At 37.6% G+C, this 20,894-nt stretch overlaps 1 protein-coding gene across 1 annotated transcript in view; it reads right to left on the bottom strand.

Moving 5' to 3' along the window:
* Nucleotides 1-13,223, bottom strand: part of LOC135210763 (RIB43A-like with coiled-coils protein 2) — a 36,062-nt gene extending 22,839 nt beyond the window's left edge. Inside the window, exons 1-6 of the mRNA XM_064243611.1 lie at nt 13,024-13,223; nt 8,151-8,444; nt 6,356-6,496; nt 4,673-4,794; nt 4,141-4,266; nt 458-572 (exon numbers count right to left, since the gene is read on the bottom strand). Coding sequence (XP_064099681.1) covers nt 458-572; nt 4,141-4,266; nt 4,673-4,794; nt 6,356-6,496; nt 8,151-8,444 — 798 coding nt within the window. The 5' untranslated portion in view covers nt 13,024-13,223. The remainder of the gene's footprint in view (nt 1-457; nt 573-4,140; nt 4,267-4,672; nt 4,795-6,355; nt 6,497-8,150; nt 8,445-13,023) is intronic.
* Nucleotides 13,224-20,894: the final 7,671 nt, after the last annotated feature.

Here is a 20,894-nt window from a genome sequence, read left to right as displayed (position 1 = left end):
TTTGCTTCTGTAGCTCCAGTCTCTGGTTGTTGGTCACTGTCGTTGTGGTGGTCAGTTGCTGGATGACGACCTTCAAGTACCTGACCGTCTTCCCCTTCAATTGGGCTGAATACCTGGCTGCCGGACGAAGCTCCTCTGTTGCCAGAGGTTCCATTTACGTCGTTGTCGTTTTATTCTTAATTTCTTTCCATCATTGCTGAGTTTTGCTATTTAACCCATAGCTGGACCCTACCCCATCAGGAATAGGTACTCATTTACAGCTGAGTAGACTGAGGAAATTATGGTAAAGATTCTTTCCCAAGGAATCAACGCCGAGGAGAGCGGTCACCCATCCAACGACTGACCAGCCCCAATGTTGCTTAACCAGTCAATTGACGACCTAACCCACTCTGCCACGGCGCCACATGTTATTATTATTATTATTATTATTATTATTATTATTATTATTACTACTTACCAGGAGCCTGTTGTACTGCAACTGTGCAATCTCCAATGCTCTTCTGCATTCTTCATCCGCTAGTGCCAGCTGTCTCGTCTTTTCTGCATGATCCATTTGTTGCAACTCTTGCAATCTGAAATTGATAAAAAAAATAAGTGTCGTATAAACTATATTAATTTTCTTTTATAGTTTTAATTATTTTTTCGACGGAGATTTATTTCATCGAGGGAATACTTGGTATCTTCGCTGATTTGGCTTCGAATAGAAAAAAAATAGAATTTAGACCAAAGGCCAAGTGCTAGGACCTATGAGGTCATTCAGTGTTAAAGAGGGGCGGAAAGTCAGATGACAGAAAAAGAATATGAACGGAGGTACAGTAAAAGGAATGAAAGGAGATGAATGAAGCTAAGGGCCGAAGGGACGTTGCAAACAACCTTAAGTAATGAATGCCTGCAGTGCACCGTAAATGTAACTACTTTTATTGCAACTAAGAGGGAGGGAGAGAGAGAGATGCAATTTCTATGCTATACTGTTGAATTAGATCTATTAAATATCACCACTTTAAGGTGAGAGAGAGAGAGAAGTCTATACTGATGAATTAAATCTATTAAATATTACCACTTTTATGGCGACCTTACCTTACAGACCTTACATCTTGTTCGGGTTGCCCCAGGTCCCTCAGTGTGAGGCACCTCTAATGTCTACCAGAGAGTTGCTAGTACATCTTCCGGTATATTTTGCATCTTCCAATCTTGGATGGTCTGGGATGCAGTTTAGATATTTGTCGAGCTTATTCTTAAACACATCTACGCTCACTCCTGATATATTCCTCAGATGAGCTGGCAACGCATTGAATAGACGCTGCATTATCGATGCTGGTGCGTAGTGGATTAATGTCCTGTGTGCTTTCCTTATTTTTCTGGTATAGTTTTGGGCACTATTAATCTACCTCTGCTTGCTCTTTCTGATATTTTTAGTTCCATGATATTTTCTGCTATTCCTTCTATCTGTTTCCATGCCTGAATTATCATGTAGCGTTCTCTTCTCCTTTCTAGACTATATAATTTTAAGAATTGTAGTCTTTCCCAGTAGTCTAGGTCCTTAACTTCTTCTATTCTAGCTGTAAAGGACCTTTGTACACTCTCTATTTGTGCAATATCCTTTTGATAGTGTGGGTACCATATCATATTGCCAATATTCAAGTGGACTACGAACATATGTTTTATAAAGCATAATCATGTGTTCAGCTTTTCTTGTTTTGAAGTGCCGTAACAACATTCCCATTTTTGCTTTACATTTTGCCAACAGAGTTGCTATTTGATCATTGCATAACATGTTCCTATTCATCATCACACCAAGGTCTTTAACTGCTTCCTTATTTGTGATGGTCTCATTATTAGGTCCCTTATATGCATATAGCTTTCTTTCTCTGTCTCCATAATTTATTGATTCAAATTTATCAGAGTTAAATACCATCCTATTTACCTCTGCCCAATCATATACTTTGTTAAGGTCTCTTTGTAGAGCGTTCCTATCTTCATCACAAGTAATTTCTCTACTTATTCTTGTGTCATCTGCGAAACTACTCACTACCGAATCCTTCACATTATTGTCTATGTCTTCAATCATAATAACAAACAGTATTGCAGCTAACACCGTACCTTGCGGCACACCGGATATTACCTTGACTTCATCCGATTTCTCGTCGTTTGCAATAACTATCTGTTTTCTGTTGTGTAAAAATTCTTTTAACCATCTTCCTACTTTATCCACGATATTGTGTTTTCTAATTTTCTTCGCTAATATATTATGGTCTACTTTATCAAAAGCTTTTGCAAAAGTCTAAATAAACCACATCTGTTTTCATTTCCGCTTTTCATATTTTTGAATATGTTCTCACGGTGGACTAACAGTTGGGTTTGTGTACTTTTTCCGGGTACGAAACCATGTTGTCCTTTATTAAACAAATTATTTTTTATTAAATGTTTCATAATATTTTTCTTCATTACCCTTTCATACACTTTCATAATATGTGATGTTAGACTCACAGGCCTATAATTACTTGCCTCTAGTCTTGATCCACTTTTGAAAGTAGGGGTAATATATGCTAATTTTGTGCTCCTCATAAATCTTGCCTGTATCTACACTTTGTCTTAATAATATTGCAAGTGGCTTTGCGATAGAATGAACTACTTTCTTTAACAAAATAGCAGGAATTCCATCAGGCCCTGCAGCAGCTCCATTTTTAATTTCATTAATAGCCTGCACAATATCAGCTTCATTAATATCTATGTCAGCTAAATATTCACTATTTTCATCCCTTACTTCTATATCATTATCTTCATTATCTATTCTAGGGGTGAATTCTCTCTTATATCGTTCTGCCAGTATGTTGCAAATTTCCTTTTTTTCATTCGTTAATCTCCCTTCAATTCTCAGAGGGCCTATTTCTATTCTTCTTTTATTCATCTTCTTCGCATATGAGTATAATAGCTTGGGGTTTTGCTTGATATTTAATAGGGTTTTTTCTTCCAAGTCCCGTTTTTCATTTTCTTTTGATTGTATAATCTTTTGTTCTGCATTTTCTATCTTACTTTTTAGTTCTATAACTTTCCATGCATTTTTTTCTTTTGCAAGACCTTTTTTCCACTTTCTGATTTTCTGGAACAAGATCCTTCTGTCTCTTGGTATGCATGAATGATGTTTACTTTTCTTCTTCGTATATATTTTTTCCACTATTTTCTCCAATATTTTATATAATATCTCCGTATTTACCCTTATGTCATCACTTACGAAAATGTTATCCCAATCTTTGTTTAATTCTTCATTAATTTCTGACCATTTTATATTTTTACTGTAGAAGTTGTATTTTCCATATCCTTCCCACTTTTTCATTTCTTGCTTATCTCTATTTTCACTTGCTTTGGAGAGAGAGAGAGAGAGAGAGAGAGAGAGAGAGAGAGAGAGAGAGAGAGAGAGAGAGAGAAGTCTATACTGTTGAATTAAATCTATTAAATATTACCACTTTTAAGGCGACTGAGAGAGAGAGAGAGAGAGAGAGAGAGAGAGAGAGAGAGAGAGAGAGAGAGAGAGAGAGAGAGAATTTAAGTATGTCTCAAGTGAAATGTATTCAGTAAAAATAACTACTTTTATTACAACTGAGAGAGAGAGAGAGAGAGAGAGAGAGAGAGAGAGTTTCAATATGCCTATACTGGTAAAATAGATTCAGTAAATATAACAACTTTTATTGCAACTAAGAGAGAGAGAGAGAGAGAGAGAGAGAGAGAGAGAGAGAGAGAGAGAGAGAGAGAGAGTTTCAGTATGTTTCTAGTGAAATATGTTCAGTAAAAATAACTACTTTTATCAGAACTGAGAGAGAGAGAGAGAGAGAGAGAGAGAGAGAGAGAGAGAGAGAGAGAGAGAGAGAGAGAGAGAGAGGGGGGAATTTCAATATGTTTATACTGGTAATATATATTCAGTAAATATAACAACTTTTATTGCAACTAAGAGAGAGAGAGAGGAGAGAGAGAGAGAGAGAGAGAGAGAGAGAGAGAGACGTTACGCACACCTATAAAAAAATTACTCTAAAAGGATGTGGAAACATGAAGCTGTTTCCCACTCTGTTAAAAGAAATTATGCGTAGTATCTTTTAACCTTTCGCTGGAAAATCTTCAAGTCTGAAAGTCTCGGTTTCACATTACCTGTCTTTCTCCTTCTGTCTAAGGTGTTGTTGCTGTTGTTCGTCCATCTGTTGCAACAGCCAGGACTTCGTCTGTTGTTGTTGCTGTTTGACGCGGTTCCTGAGGCCCAAATCTTCTCCATCAAATCTTAAAGAGGTAGTTGAGATTAATATACGAGTTGTAGTGCCGATTCACTTGGAACTTCACAAAGATTATACGTAGGTATTCCATTCGACTTCATAATTATCATACACCAGTAATTAGAGGGACGAAATGACGCGCTAATAAGACTCACTCCTGCAAGTAAAGGGACGAAATGACACGCGAATAAGACTAATACAAGAAGGTAGAGGGACGAAATGACGCTCAAATAAGACTCAATCCAGCAAGTAAAGGGAAGAAATGACGCGGGAATAAGACTCACTTCAGCAAGTAGAGGGACGAAATGACGCTCAAATAAGACCCACTCCAGCAAGTAAAGGGACGAAATTACGCGCGAATAAGACCAACTCCAGCAAGTAGAGGGACGAAATGACGCGCGAATAAGACTCACTTCAGCAAGTAGAGGGACGAAATGACATGATCATGGCTGTTCAGGTCGTACTCTCTCCTCTTCTCGAATTTCTGGTCGTCCTTCCAGAACCTCCTTAGTTGCTGATGTCTGTTTTGGCGGTCCTGCAAATACAGCAGTAGATAGATAGATAGATAGGTTGTTTATTTATTCCTCTACATACAAAAGGTTATACAACAGAGGTCAACAGAGGCACCAGGACTACTATGGCTTAGTGGCTATCACTGCCAGTAAGTGATCTACACGCCAACGATCCTCTCGTTTCCTTAGAGGTGTTTTATTTATTTTTAATATCAGCCTCAATCGTGCGACAGATAGCTCTAAGGGCCCAAGGCGATGCTGTGGTAAATATTATTTGGAAATGTATCGAATGTCTCTCTCTTCTGTCTCTTTCAATTGTCACTTGACTTCTTATCATGTTTTATTCGTGACGTCTATAAGATCTTCTAGTCGAGTGAGGTTACAGAATGACTTACCTTTTTTTTTTTTGTTACGGAATGGGGAGGAATTTAAGTTCTATAAATAATGAGGAGTATTTTCTCCTGGAAGGGGACCTTGAACGAATCAGGATTATGAAGAAAAGCAACTTGATGCATAAAATAGTGTGATCCGACCTCCAGCTTACTCGGACGCACGCTAAAATCTACGGGCAAATGGCTCCTTGTTTCACCAACGAAAATTTAAATAAATACGCTATATTTCATTAGAAACGATTGTTCTGTACTGTCTAACATGCACACGATTTATCATTTACATTTTCATTCTAATAAATAAATCATATATATCCTCTCCTAAAATTCCTGTATCTTTAACTCAATGCAAAACACCTTTTTCAGATCTTGATAGGTTCTCCATAGACCTTTCCTACACCCCCCTACAACAACAACAACAACAACAACGACAGCAGAGTAGTTTGCAGGCTTACTCTCCGAGTAAGCTAATTATATATGGATTCAAAATACATTACATCAAGTATTGTAAATCTCAAAGAACGTAGCAGATATGATGCCGTGGTGACTTCATCATGCACAATGGAGCTGAGAGCTAAAAGGAATGGCTATGATTATAATAATACTAGCAATGATAAAACTGCGGCAAGTATTAATGCTGCATTCCAGTTATACAAGTTTCATTCAAATGATTATATATATATATATATATATATATATATATATATATATATATATATAATATATGTATAACTCTGGTTCGCGCCTGGGACCAGGCAAATCTATTATCGTGTAAAAAAAAAATCCCCCTTCGGTTAAGCATATATGAAAATATATTAATTCCGAGGTAAAGCGAATTAGATATTAAAGGACATTGTAGCTCGATGTATGTATATGAATCATGGTAAAGTGATATGACTTATGTATATATATATATATATATATATATATATATATATATATATATATATATATATATATATATATATATATATATAATGTACACACATATCTATATGTATGTATAAATCTGTGTGTGGGTGTGTGTATGTGAATGGGCATCCGTGTGTATATAAGCAACACGCCACACCCATGCACACTTCCAAACTCCAATTACACAGTCAAAGCAACGAACGCACAAACGAACACACACACCCTCACAGAGAGAGAAAGAGAGAGAGAGAGAGAGAGAACAAAAGAAGCCATTCTCTAATACTTTGCTTTCCCGATGCTCCAGCAGAAGGGCCGCTTTGTCCTGCGTCGTGGCGAGGCGTCCAAAGTCCTCCTCCCTTCGTCTCTCCTCGTCCTCCTGCCGCAGGCGCTCATTCACTTGATGGGACAGGGCCTCCACGTCAACCTCGGAGGATTGGAAGGTAGAATATGAGACTTATAGGGTCTTCTGACGTACTAGGCTATGAACAGGGTAAATTATCTGGTTATAATTTAGTGTTGTTTTTTATTATAATGGTTTGCGAGTTTTTCTTGTGAGACTTGGTGTGATGTATTGTTTTTTTCCTTTCTTTCACTCTCTCTCTCTTCCTTTTTCTCTCTCTTTTTAATACTTTATTTCTCCAACTGAAGACCATTAAAGAACAGTCAACTGCCTGTAATGAACTTGAGAGGGCTCTAAAGGTAAATCAGCTTGCTGAGAGAGAGAGAGAGAGAGAGATAGAGAGAGAGAGAGAGAGAGAGAGAGAGAGAGGAGAGAGTTGCAAGAATTAGGATGTCTCAAAGACTTGTTAGTCCATCCGAGGAAACATCGCGTGCTCACTTATCTGTAGGAGCAGGTTTTCATGTGCATTCACAGTGTCCTAATGATTTTGTCTAGCTTTCTGTTAAACTCTTCGACACTGTTGCTGTTTACAACTTCTGGTGGCAGTTTATTTCACGTGCTACATGTCTTGTATGTGAAGAAGTTCCCGCAATGAGATGTGTTGTATCTCTTCAGCTCTAGTTTCCATCCATTATTTCTTGTATGATTTATGGGGAAAGGTGATAACTAAATAAATACGATGGAATAGGAAATAAAACCTTCACTCTCGAAGTTCTGGAGATGTCAGCAGCAGCAGCAGAAGAGAGCAGAAATCAACTTGCTTCTCGCTTAATGATTAGGAGATCAGGAAATTCCTAATAAAACTTAATGCCTCCTGTTATGTGTTTAGTGCGGAATGTGCCTGATGCATAACAATGTATGACATCATACATCAAGATTAGTTTATTTACGTAAATCTAAGTATAGCATGATTATATTAGTTACGTTATCATTGTTGGATATACTTCGTAGGCTTATTTCATATTGACTAGTTTATTAATGTTTTATGATATCATGATTACACAAGTTTGATTAATTTTCTAAACAAACCATGGTGAACTATAGTTGAATGATCCGTTTTTGTATATAGTTTCGTCTTTCGATTTAAAACATAGGCTGCAGTGAGGGATAAAATCTTCATAGATTCGTTTGAAAGATGGTGTTTATCGTTGCAATAAAATTTTGAGATTTTTAGATTTTACTATTCACTAAAATATAATAAATATATTGTGCAGCTCTTTACAAATATACATACATACATACATACACACACACATACATATATATATGTATATATATATGTATATATATATATATATATATATATATATATATATATATATATATATATAGTACAGTCAGCAAACAAACTATTGGTGTAGTTTCTTAATTCTTTGTTCATTGAGGAAATATTGCCGTATGCAGGTGCCATATTATTTACTTATCAGTAAATAATGTTACAAGTTAAAGAAATGAAATTAGAATTTAATAAATTAAATTAGAATTGACTAGATTTATTCATTGTATCAAAGATAATTATTTTGCAAAGTAAGGATCTAGATTTATATAATTTCTAATTGATCTAGTTTTTTAAATTTTAGAAATGAACAGATTGAAAGATGAGAAAACTGCATTTAATCGCCAATGCATTAGAACTGTAATCTTTTTAGATCCTAAATAAAGACTTTAAAACACTGACTGCGATGGAAGTCGTCCTCGGCTGGTGGATCCGAACAGCTCTCTCCTGAAGGATGCGCCTTCTGCGAGCGATCCGAGCCGCCTCTCGTTCGTCCAGCACCCATGGGGGGAGAGCCGGCCCCGCCGGGTTGGTGGTGACGTTCGACGGCCCCGTGTTGATGGTGGAGGCGTTGTTGGTGAAGTGGGTGATGGGGGTGACTTGTTGGAGATTGCTCCCCTTCTGGGATGGCTTATTGGATGGCTTATTGGATGGCTTATTGTCCGCTGGGGACGGTGATAAGTGTGTGGGAGACATCTGCAAGAGGGAATGGGCGAGTGAGAGCTCTGAATATTAGTTCTCATTTGACTACGGTGGTTATACAAACACTGACCATTCTTTGAGAAATCAGAAAAGAAGATATTGAATTTATAAATCAGTTTTCCCATAATTCTGGCTCATTTTATTTTCTTTTAAATCTATAAGAATCACATTTCACATAAATCATGTTTTCATTGTCAGCCGCGGCAGCAGGAAGAGAAATATGAGCAGAAGCAGAAGAGGTAGCAGATGACATAAGTGAAAATAGCCTGATCACCCGAGTAGGAGGGACAAATGGAATGTTCCTCCATCCACGACGCTTTCTCTCTCTCTCTCTCTCTCTCTCTCTCTCTCTCTGCCAACACGGGGATTAATAGCAGCAAATATTGTGAGAATTTCCCAATCTCCAGACATTAATCTTCAATTACCGTATCCGGGAGAAGGTAATTGGCAAAATGGAGGTATATTAGTAGCTTGCATTTGTGGTCATTGTTCATTGTACGCAATTATTTCTGCTGCGATGTATTGAAATAGTTCATGAGACGCAGCAATCAAGGATATAATTACGTACGTAGCCTTGAAGCAAATACAGACACACGTACAGAGTTTGCTAATTAATATGCTTTTATGCAGAATAAACGAGAGAGAATGTATTAGGGGCGTTTCCTATATCTGTATATGGATAGGGTTTCATCCTGTGAATAATAACAATAATAATAATAATAATAGTCTCTTACAGTATAAGTTAGACAGATAGATAAGATATTTTATAAAAAAAATAATTTGGAACAATTAACCTCCGGCTAAGGAAGAAGAAACAGCTCTAAATTCTGATAAAGATAATATCATGTCAATGAAATTGCAATATGGGAGGCTACCATTAAACTTTTTCTATTCATCAACTACCAAGTTCCTTCTATGTAATGCCAGATAGTTTAAAATCAATCAGGAAAATCTTCCTGTATAAAGTCGAGAACTAGCTGCAAGTATTGACATTATCTTATAATTCTGATGATTTCATCTTTATGCCATTAATGTCCACATACAAAAGTAGTGAAGAGTTTCCGTCAAGAGGTTAAATTTCCCATTGGAATATCCATGAAGAAAGTTTTTTTTTATTAAGACTCACTTTCTTCATCTCCGGTATATTTCGTGCTAGCTGACCAACCCGGCGTTGCCGGAGAAAACTCTAAATGACAGGCGACCATTTACCTTAGAAAGGAAGTTGATACGAAAGTGTATAAAAATATGTTCCTGACATTCCATGTTTCACACCACTCCAAAATGCTATCCCTAGACTGGGTCTTTGCCGGGACCTGCAGTAAATACAGTACCCTAGTGGGGAGGGAACGGGTTTGAAACCTACGCGAATACCTTCCTTGGGTCAAATGAGTGCCAGGTGCAAAATTTTGTGTATGACGGTCAAACGGTTCGGATTTCTATAGGAACAAGTTTACATATGTACAAGTTTACAAGTTCAGTTACATTCACATTTATAGATGCAGATTTCTGTGTATTTGTGGATGCTTCAAGGAGCATTTAATATACAAAGGTATCACATATATATTTGAATACATATCTATAAGGTCACTGAATTCAACTCCTGAGGCACATAGTCCTAGGAAATACAGCCATCTTTTGTATTTGTATCTGTGTGTGTTTGTGTGGTTATATAATGTAAAACTTAGGTCTTGCTTATTTTCATTTCATTAGTACCTTCTCAACCTTTGTTCCAACTTCCTATCTGCGATCTTGTCCAACCTCTGTAACTTACTTCTTAGTGCAACAGCTGGTTTTTCAACCATTTTACTTTTAGATCCTTGTGTTTTATCCCAAGTTTAAAGGTTTTGCTGTCCAACCACTCGAACTCCCTCTTTTCACGGTCTTAATGTACCCAAAGTTTGACTTGGCAGCCTAAATTTCATAGAAGACATAATTGACTGGGAGATGAAGTCTTCGATTGATGTCTTAATTCGATCATTACATATCCTGAAGAATTCACATGGGTCCTATAGAATCCCATTTATATTATTCAAGCATTCTTTGGTAGTGAGAAGGAAGTTTTTTTTCGCTTTTTTTACTCAAGCCGTTTTTTTATTTCATCATAAGGCTCGTGAAATCCTAGTTTCTCAAAACACCAATGAATTTTTTCCAACAACTTTTCATCATAGAGTTCGCAAGTAGGACTTCCATAACTCACCTTAGAGAGACGGATTCCGGGAGACGTCCTTTGTGCTTCTGATTTTGACGTGAAAGGAAAATTCTGGCCCCAACTCAGGAAGCTCTCTGTCCTTAAGGATCACGTAATCATTAATCAGTGGAGGAAGTTTTGCTCTGTGAATATTTGTCCTCGAGACCCAAATTTTAGAACAGATATACTAGGGGTGAAATTGCAAGGGACCCTATATGAGAATTATTTTGACTTAATAATTTGAATGTTTGATCTGTTTGTTTGTTTGTTTGTATGGTGTTTTTACGCTGCATGGAATCAGTGGTTATTCAGCAACGGGACCAACGGCTTTACGTGACTTCCGAACCACGTCGAGAGTGAACTTCCATCACCAGAAATACACATGCCTCATACCTCAATGGAATACCCGAGAATCGAACTCGCAGCCATCGAAGTGGTACGCCAAGACCATATCGACCACGCCACTGAGGCGCTAATTTGAATGTTTTATCACCTGTTTTTGACGTCGATTTTTTCCAGTAATTTTCTATGACCAAAATAAACCGCGAATAGAATAGAATAGAGAATTTAGGCCTAACGCCAAGTGATGGGACGTATGAGGTCATTCAACGCTGAAAGGGAAGTTGAGAGCGATAAAGGTTTGAAGAGGTGTAACAGGACGAAAACCTCAAAGCAGTTGCACTACGAAACAATTGTTAGCAGAGTGGAAAGCAAGATGGAAGACAAGGAATATGAAAGGAGGTACAGAAAAAGGGACTGAAGGGATGTTGTGAACCCAATTAATACCTACAGTGCACCTCACTGACGGGGAGAATGAATTGAGAAAGTAAAGAATGTAAAGGGACAGTAGATGAACAAGGCGTGATCCGACCTCCAGCTTACTCAGGATGCATGCAAGATTTTCCCCTCGTGCAGAAGTTGTAAACATTATATTTCTAACTTGACGTAAATCAAAACGTCCTAAAATCTATGGCCAAATAGAGCCTTGCTTCACCAACGAAAATTAAAATGAATACGCTACATTTCATTAGTTATAATTTTTCTGTGCTGTTTAACATGCACATTATTAATTTTTTTACATTTTCATTCTAACAAATAAATCATAAATATCCTTTCCTAAAATTCCTGTATCTTTAACTCGACGCGAAGCACCTTTTTCCAGACCTTTTTAGACTCTTCCATAGACCTTTCCTACCCACCCAACAAGAACAACAACAAAGTAGTTAGTAGGCTTACTCCACGAGAAAGCGAAAATGGAATGAAGGAATAACATCACCTTTCAGTGAAAAAAAAAAAAAAAAAAAAACACTTATCCTGGTGACTCCGTGACTATACAAAAAGATTCTCATAAAATAACCTAACGCTCTGGGACCTATCAATTTTAATTTTGTGAGGCAATGAAGTTCTCTGTTGACGTTATCAGCGATATGCAGCTAATTAGGCCGACGTCCTGCTGCATAAAGGGACGATATCGGTCTGCCGTGGACTCCGCTAATTAGTGAAACCTCTTCGCTTTCTCCTAGGTCTAGCCAGACCTTGGCTTTCTCGAGCAGCTCAGCCGAGGACACCGTGAATGTCTTGTTTACAATTTTTAGTCATTTTTTGGGGGCGTGGGGGGACGGGCTAGTTGGTATATTTGATGTTAAGTGGGTTGTATGTTACGTAAGCAACTTATACTTTAAGACATTTCAGTTTATTACGAGTTGAAAGTTTGCAATAAACAGCCCTGAAGATTTTGGTCGGTTTCTCCTTTACTAAGCAAAGCTTTCTGTAGCGCTTTATAAATTTTAATTCCTATTCTGAGGAGGAGAGGAGATGGTCCCTTTGATAGGTCAATCTAATTGATTTAAGTTTTTTTACCCTTTTTTTTTTTTTGTGGGGTAGGGGGCGGGCGGGGCCTGGTGGGTTGGGGGCCGGTTGGTGTCGAGGGCTAATTCGGAATCTTATGTGTTCACGAAAACTTGCATTTTATAGTAAACGTACAAACTGTATATATATATATATATATATATATATATATATATATATATATATATATATATATAATATGTATCACAATAACAGTAATGTAACACTCGAGGCGAGAGAAGGTCGAAAATAACGGTTTTTTGTAAAAAACCTTTTGATCCTACCAACCGCCGTGTTCTTGGCATACACCAATTTATACCGTCGTTAAAGTCTATGTACACAATTTTTATAACTTGTAAATTTCCCTTAAGGAATCCCATTTAACTTCATGATGAAGTTTCAAAAGTTTTGAAGATCAATTTCTCAAAAAAAAAAAAGGACTAAAAGAAATAAATAACGTTCTAGCTTCACGTCCAGAACTTCCTAGGAGCAGATTCGTCATTCCTGTGGATAGACAAACGACCGAAGTGAACTTACCTCGTACGTTTAGAAAAGTTTTGGGTGTTCTAGTCACTTCTTTCCCACGCAAATACCAAAAGGGCCTCTTCCATTCAGACGGCAAACCTTCCTTAAAAAAAAGACTTCCCTGGTGAAGCTTCTTCCGCAAATGACGCTCGGAACTATGAGACTATTACCGACCGTGGAACTCCTTCCTAGACATCTATTGTGTGTTGACCGTAAACTAGCCAACTGCTCGAGCCGACTTTAACGGGCCGTCCTCCCCCCTTCGACTGATCGATTCCTAATCCCCTCCTTCCTTCCCAACCCCATCCCATTTCCCTTTACAATAAACACGCCCCGGACGTCCCCATGCGTTACCCATCACGAATACGAGGTGGTTCGGCGGTCCCACATGCTATTCTTCGCATGGCGAGGTTGTCCTTTCGAGAGTACTCTCACAAAAGGACATATTTTTTATTTTTTATTTTTCGACGTCCTTCTGAAGAGCAACGAGCTGCTGTTTCAGTTTTGACGTGGAAATGGGAGGGTTTCCTAATGGTTATCCACCACAGTATAGCGCTAGTTTATATCCATACCTTTAATAATAATAGTAAAAAAATTCCGTTCAATACATTTCTCATTCCAGTATTATATATACCCTTCATGATGGAGACTGATTTGTAAAAGTGACGTATAAATGTTACATTGACAAGTCTCCATTCTCTTGAAAACCTAGTCCCTAAAATCATAGTCTACCTTTCTGGATATCGACTCAGGGGAAATCTATAAGAAATCTTGGATAAAAAGTCATGTGGGCAGAGAGAGGATTTAGACCGAAAAAGTAGAGGCAGATGACGGAAGTTTCGATCGGGGAGGAGCAGCGTGGGACTAGATACGGAGGAAGGAATTACTCACAAAACACTTTAGACAGAATCGATAGCAAGGCAAGATGGGGGGGTTATTGGTGTTGTAACTTGTTTGGTATAGAGGAAGAGTTTTGTAAGTAAATAACTTTTTTTTTTTTTTTTTTCAAATAGAGGCCAAGTGTATGTTAGGATATCTAGTCGGGAGTGACTCGCTTAGTGTAAAAGGCGTGTCATGTCCCAGTATTTGTGTGCCATTTTCATGAATGGTCTGTCGTGACATTCACGAGAAGACACAAAAATACACACTGAAGTATTCCTAGACCTACGCATGAACAAACTCACACCTTCACACGGACTCTAAAAGAAATAAGAAGACACCAGGCAACCACTACACTCTTTTACCAGTCCTGTAGAGAAATCTACCGTTATCACGAAGTCACACCTAATCTGACACGAGCATCTACCTACCTCGTATGCCAGGGGCGTTGTGGCCAAGATTGAAGCTTTATTGTAGCCCTCCAGAACGTTCTTGTGACCTCCTCCTCCCCTTTCTCTCTCTCTTTACCTCTGCGTGATTCCATCGATTCATCACGTCTAGTGGCGATATGATCGAAGGGTCCCGTTTATTTTACGGTAGCGCAGTTTCTGATTTCCGTGAGCAAGTCGGTATTTACGTTGTGTTGACTTTCTGTTCAGTCATTCTGAGTGTTCATATCTTCGGTCGTTTGGTAATCTTCTGTATTTGTTCCTTTTTGTGTACATTTCTCTTTCTTCTTCTTCTTCTTCTTCTTCTTCTTCTTCTTCTTCTTCCCTTTCCATATCTAGATTTTCATCATGCGTCTTTAGCCAATGCCATCAAGAGGGCATTGCTTTAGCACTCTCCCACTCGCCTCAAGATAGCCCTTCCCCCACTCTAGAGTGATGTAATCTTTCACGCTTCACGTTTTTATCTATTCATTCTTTCTTATATAATTTTCTAAACCCAAAAGCCGACAGCAGAGGCAACCCTTTTATGCAACACCTGCTAAGATGTGGAATAAAAATAAAAACTTTTTTTTTTATAACCGAGCTCCTGGAAGATGGAAGGGCAAACTCATGACTCATAATGAAGGTGGGACTCATTACTCTTACTCATCAGGGCTCGTTACTCATAATCATCACGTATCGGACGGGGAAATGAGGAGGTAAAGTAAAGGTGATGAGATTCGGATCTTGTTGAAAAGGTCTGGAATAGGTCTCAAGAGAAGAGTCTAGAATATTTAAATGAATTTGTACTTAGTTTTCGTCTTTGGATTGTGAAGTATTTTACCCTTATTAAGCTTTAGATGTGCTATTGAATTTCTGCGTTCTCTCTCTCTCTCTCTCTCTCCTCTCTCTCTCTCTCTCTCTCTCTCTCTCTCTCTTTTTCCAGGTTTATTTTATCTTTTACAACTCTGAAAGAAATGGCTGAAGTCAATGAATGATTTTGTTGCTGCAATTTTAAGTTGAGGATAAAAATGGTCAGTCAGTCTTCCCACATATCTTTGGTTATCTTCCCAGTTCTAATAAAGTTATTCTTCCCATGTCTCTTTAGATATCTTCCCATTTATAGAAAGTTATCCTTCCCAGGTAGCTTTAGTTATCTTCCCATGTCTCTTTAGTTATCTTCCCATGTCTCTTTAGTTATCTTCCCATTTCTAGTAGTTATTCTTCCCATGCTTCTTTAGTTATCTTCCCAGTTCCAGGAAGTCATTCTTCTTAGGTATCTTTAGTTATCTTTAGTTATCTTCCCAGCTGTAGTAAGCTATTCTTCCCAGGTTTCTTGAGTTATCTTTTAGTTATCTTCCCAGGCCTCAGCTCGTTTCAGCGAAGCTTGCCAAGCGTGACCGGAAATTCAATAGAGCATATTGATCGAAGGTCCATTATAGTATGAGTCAGTGACTGACACTTACTAGGTACTACTACGTGTGCGTCAGGCAGGGTCGAGGGTAAACTCAATAGATTACGTTAGGAAGGAGCCACAAGGGGTTTTTTGGCAAGACTTTGCCGGATTGGAAAAGGAGAACAGTGTCTATATCCACACACATATATATACATATATAACCTATTTATTATTTTTATCCCTCAATCACATGTGACATTTTCACAATCTCGAGCATAAACATGCAAATAAAGATTTTATGAACTTTATACTTTTTCTTGCAACATTGTTATTTTGCAGCTGTCGTAATGTTGCGTAAACACAATTTCAATATCCACGCAGGCATAAAACAAAGGCAGACACGAGAACATATGTTAAAAAGAAAGAAAGAAAGGAAACAAATAATAAAAGATAAAGAAAAAAAAAAGACAGTGGTGGGAACAGCTTGATGACAGTTTAATCTCCTCAGTGATTCAGTGTCTTATTTCATTATTCATATTGAGCAACTGCTCCTGCTGGTTAGTTCAGAGCTTTCTGCTGCTTTTCTGCGTGGCATTTCGAAAGAAGGAGAGAGAGAGAGAGAGAGAGAGAGAGAGAGAGAGAGAGAGAGAGAGAGATCGATTACTCTGTTTTATGGCTAGTTTACTCCGTTGCCGTTGCTGTATGACATTTCTCAAGGCGGGGAATAATCAGAAAAACGAGGACGAGGTAGGTGAAGAGAGAGAGAGAGAGAGAGAGAGAGAGAGAGAGAGAGAGAGAGATATCAATCTTCCTTTTCATCGCAAGAACAACAACGGATAGTTGTTTTCCCCACCTGTGGAAAGAAGTATGTTCACTCCCCCAAGCACAAGAGATAACGTATGGAAATATTATTGGAACAAGGATTTGCGCAGCCAGGCATAGAAAGGGTAAATCATAGTGTTTATAAAAAGAGACGAGTGCTTATGTAAACTTCACACATTCACGGAAAACGTAAATGTTATTTTAGCTTCGATTCACGACTCCACAATGATTAAAATCTATTAGAAAATCATCAGGGATTTAGACTAATTTCGAAATTCGCGTTGCCTTTACCCTACAAATTTCATTGACGTCAGCGAATACATTTTTTTTAGATAATCTCCAATGAGAAAATAGATGTATCAATATCCAGATCCAATTCCAGAGTCCATTTCAATATTCAATCAGCTTCTCGTAGGCCTAGCATAGCCCCGAAACTCTCTCGGGAATTTAACTTAGCTAAAACCTATTCAAAAATTAAATCGTGTAAAGTTATTCCAGTCTGCCTCGTAAATTCAGTCGAAATCTGGATCTTCGTGCAGATCCAATCATCTAATCTTTAGAAGAGCAAGAAATAATAATAATAATTGAAAAAATCAAACATAAAAATGTAATGAGCACTTACTGGCTTCTCACTTATCGTTGGCAGGCAAACAAGTGTGTACCTTACGTTTATTAATAAATCTTGACGACATGTTTACCTGAATTGAATGAAAGGTCAGGAAAGTTCCAATCTTGATGTAACTTAATCGGGGTGGGGTTGGGGTGGGGGGGGGGGGTAGTGGGCTGTTATTTTTATTTTTAAAATGTATTCTTTTTTTTCTGCTACGAAACTGATTCCAGATATTATGGGCAAGTTAGATTTGGAAGGAGAATAACTTGAAACGATGAGAGAGAGAGAGAAAGAGAATGAGAGAGAGAGAGAGAGAGAGAGCGAGCAAAGGCTGAATCTATTAACTTTTTATTACCAAACAAACTGACTCCAGATGTCATGGGTGCATTAGATCAGGAAGAAGAAATGAAGAGAGAGAGAGAGAGAGAGGGGCTGAATTTTTAAAACTTTTTATTACCAAATAAACTAATCCCAGATGTCATGGGTGCACTGGATCAGGAAGAAGAAATGGAGAGAGAGAGAGAGAGAGAGAGAGAGAGAGAGAGAGAGAGAGAGAGAGAGAGAGAGAGTCTCAAGCTACTTTCTTGTTGACGTCTAAATTGCATCGTAAGCAGAGGCTGATTTAAGTGACCTTTTTTCCCGCAATGAATTAAAGGAATAATTGTCTGGACAACAAAAACTCGAACCAGAGACAAGCAAGCAGCAGCAGCCTCTGAGAGGATTCCCACTGCGCCACTCTACCACCGGATGAGATCGGCCAGATGAAGCACATTCCATTACGCCTCTCATTGATTTTTCACCTTTCAACTCTCTCAAGAATGTATTGTTGTTCCTATTGTGCTTTCCTTCCACTCGACGGAAGTCTGAGACGAGCTAAGTGCCCCTCAGTGCTATGGTATTGGTAGAGAGGTTCTTCACCTTAACTGCAATCCTTTGAATTCCTTTGACTGTGCTTGGCTCCATATTCTTTTTCGCCTTTTCTTGCTTTCGACCCTCCCCTGACAATTGTTTCAAGATTGTGTCCCAGCTCTGAATGACCTCATAGGTCCCATGGGGCTTTGCCTTGGTCTAAATTCTGCGTTTAGATTTCAAATTGTAGCCCCTAGCACTATACAGAAACTCCTCACATCAAAGTAGGTCAAACAGAAAGACAGAAAACGCAGTAAGAGAAGAAAAGCAAAAGATACTAGCTGCTTAAAAGGAAATCTTTTGCTTTGGCAAAAGCATGAGGCTCTTTTATTTTTTGATTAAAATTCCTCCTGTTTTTCTTGAAGAGTTCCGCCTGAGTTACTGAGAATTCGAGGCGAAAGCATTCGTTTGAAATCGAGTCAAGTGTCCTGATTTCTCTTACAATATCCCGAGAAGAAGAGAAGAAGAAGAAGAAGAAGAAGAAGAAGAAGAAGAAGAAGAAAAGTTTTGAAGTATGTTCCAAATAATTCCATTTGAATGCAAATAGTTCTTTTATCATATTTCGAGAAGAATAAAGCTCGTACGTTCCAAGTATTTTCTTCGTATGCAAATATTCCAGTTCACATTCTGTAATGATGAGAGTTGAGGATCAAAAGAATACATTATGCTGCTTACGGATTTTGTTTATTGCCTAAATATTATTAATTTTGTTAGACATTATTATTACTTTTTTATATAAGATAAAATCCTATTCACATGGAACAAGCCCACCAAAGGGGCCTTTGAATTGAAATTCAAGCTCCCAAAGAATATATTATTATTAGTATTATTATTAATATTATTATTATTATTATTAATATTATTATTATTATTATTATTATTATTATTATTATTATTATTATTATTATTATTATTATTATTATTATTCAGAAGATGAACTCTATTCATATGGAACAAGCCCACCAAAGAATGTGGTACATATTTGGGATAAGATATAAAAGATAACAAGAAATACAGAAGGAAATCAGTTATTACAAAACATAAGAAATGAATGAATTGATAATGAAATATACAAAATACAAATAAACGAATAAAATAGGAGGTTAATTGTTATAGGGCAGTTATGCACTGAATCTCCTCTTGGCTGTTTGAGGTTCTAACTGCACAACATCCTCAGGGACATTGCTCTGTATATACATTATATTGAAATTTTGTTCAATTTTTTTTATTTGTTTAAAACAACAACAATTAGATTTCTTTAATCTATTTTTCCCAGCCATTCAAGGGTTTCAAATTCTCATTCTCTTATGAATGTTTCAAATGGAATTTCCAGACATGATTTTAATTTTATGCCGATACGGCATTTATTTAAGAATTCCAGCTGTCCCGACACATTTTACCTCGTAATGAAGTAAAGTAATTTCGTAGTGGCTTTAATGATTCTTAATGTGCAGCCACCTTGATGACACAATTATTCCCCCCTCCCCCCCCCCACCCCCGGTAGGGAGGTACAGTGGTACCATTGGCGCACCCCATGCGGTACACTCTAGAGCAGGGGTCCCCAACCTGCGGCCCTAGGGCCGCATGCGGCCATTAATGATACTCAGTGTGGCCCTCAGAGCAATATAAGGGTAATGGTCTCCAGAAGCATTTTCAGATTCAGACTGGGTTTTCTGCTTAGCTTTCTTATCTGATATAACTGATCATTTGAAGAATTTGAACTTAAGACTGCAAGGCAATAGAAAATTGGTATCAGATATGTTTACTGAGGTGAAAGCATTTGAAAATAAACTAGATATTTTTATGAAACAGTTCAGTGATGAAAACTTTATACATTTTCCCTGTTGTAAATTCCCTGTTGTAAAGTGTTGCAGAATGAGAAAAGGAATACTTCAACTGCCTCAAAAGAAAAATGTACAAAGACAATGGAACTTTTAAAAGAAGAATTTGCAAATAGATTTAAGGACTTCCATGATCATAAGCAGGAAATTCAAATGTTTCAAAACCCTTTCAGTGTATCACAGGAGATATTCCAGGAATTTATCAAATGCAAATAATTGATTTGCAAGCCAATGATGCCCTGAAAACCGCTTTTCAAGACAATAGCCTTTTGGAATTTTATTCCAGTCTACCAGAAGAATATTCTGACTTTAAAAAGTTTGCTGTTGGCATGTTTTCAGTTTTCGGTAGTACATATATCTGTGAGCAAACATTTTCAAAAATGAAACTAGTAAAATCAAAACTTAGATCTAAGCTTACTGATGAGCATTTTCACAAAATTTTGAGACTTTCTGTTACAAGTGTAGAAATAGATATTGCTAAGCTTGCAAATAAGATGCAGCATCAAGTTTCCCATTAAAGATAAGATATATAAAATTTTCAGTAACTCATTATTTTCTTGCACAAATTCTACAATAAAACTTGAACTACTATTAAGATTTTAATACCTACGTAGCAATAGCTAGCATAAGAGTCTTAACTTAAACTAAACTCAAAAGATGAATAATATGCAAATAAATGTGAACTTTCTCCGATAGTAAGGATAATTCTAATATGCGGCCCTCATCTGTATTTCGAATGATAATGTGGCCCTTTTACGCAAAAAGGTTGGGGACCCCTGCTCTAGAGTGTTACTTTAAGTTCTTTGAAGTGTCCTTTCGGCCTCTAGCCGCAACCATTTTTATTCCTTTTACTGCACCTCCTTTCCTACCATCTTTCTTCCTTTCTTTCCACCCTCTCCTAAGAATTACTCGCAGTGTCCCTTCCAGCACTGAAGGACCTCTTAGGTCCCAGTGCTAGGTCTTTGGACTGAATCTTATAATCCATTCCATTTTATAAT

Source organism: Macrobrachium nipponense, chromosome 4 (assembly GCF_015104395.2).
Source record: "Macrobrachium nipponense isolate FS-2020 chromosome 4, ASM1510439v2, whole genome shotgun sequence".
In the NCBI taxonomy this organism is placed as follows: Eukaryota; Metazoa; Arthropoda; class Malacostraca; order Decapoda; family Palaemonidae; genus Macrobrachium; species Macrobrachium nipponense.
Note: the sequence above shows the minus strand (reverse complement) of the source record. Positions and strands in the feature narration are given on the sequence as shown.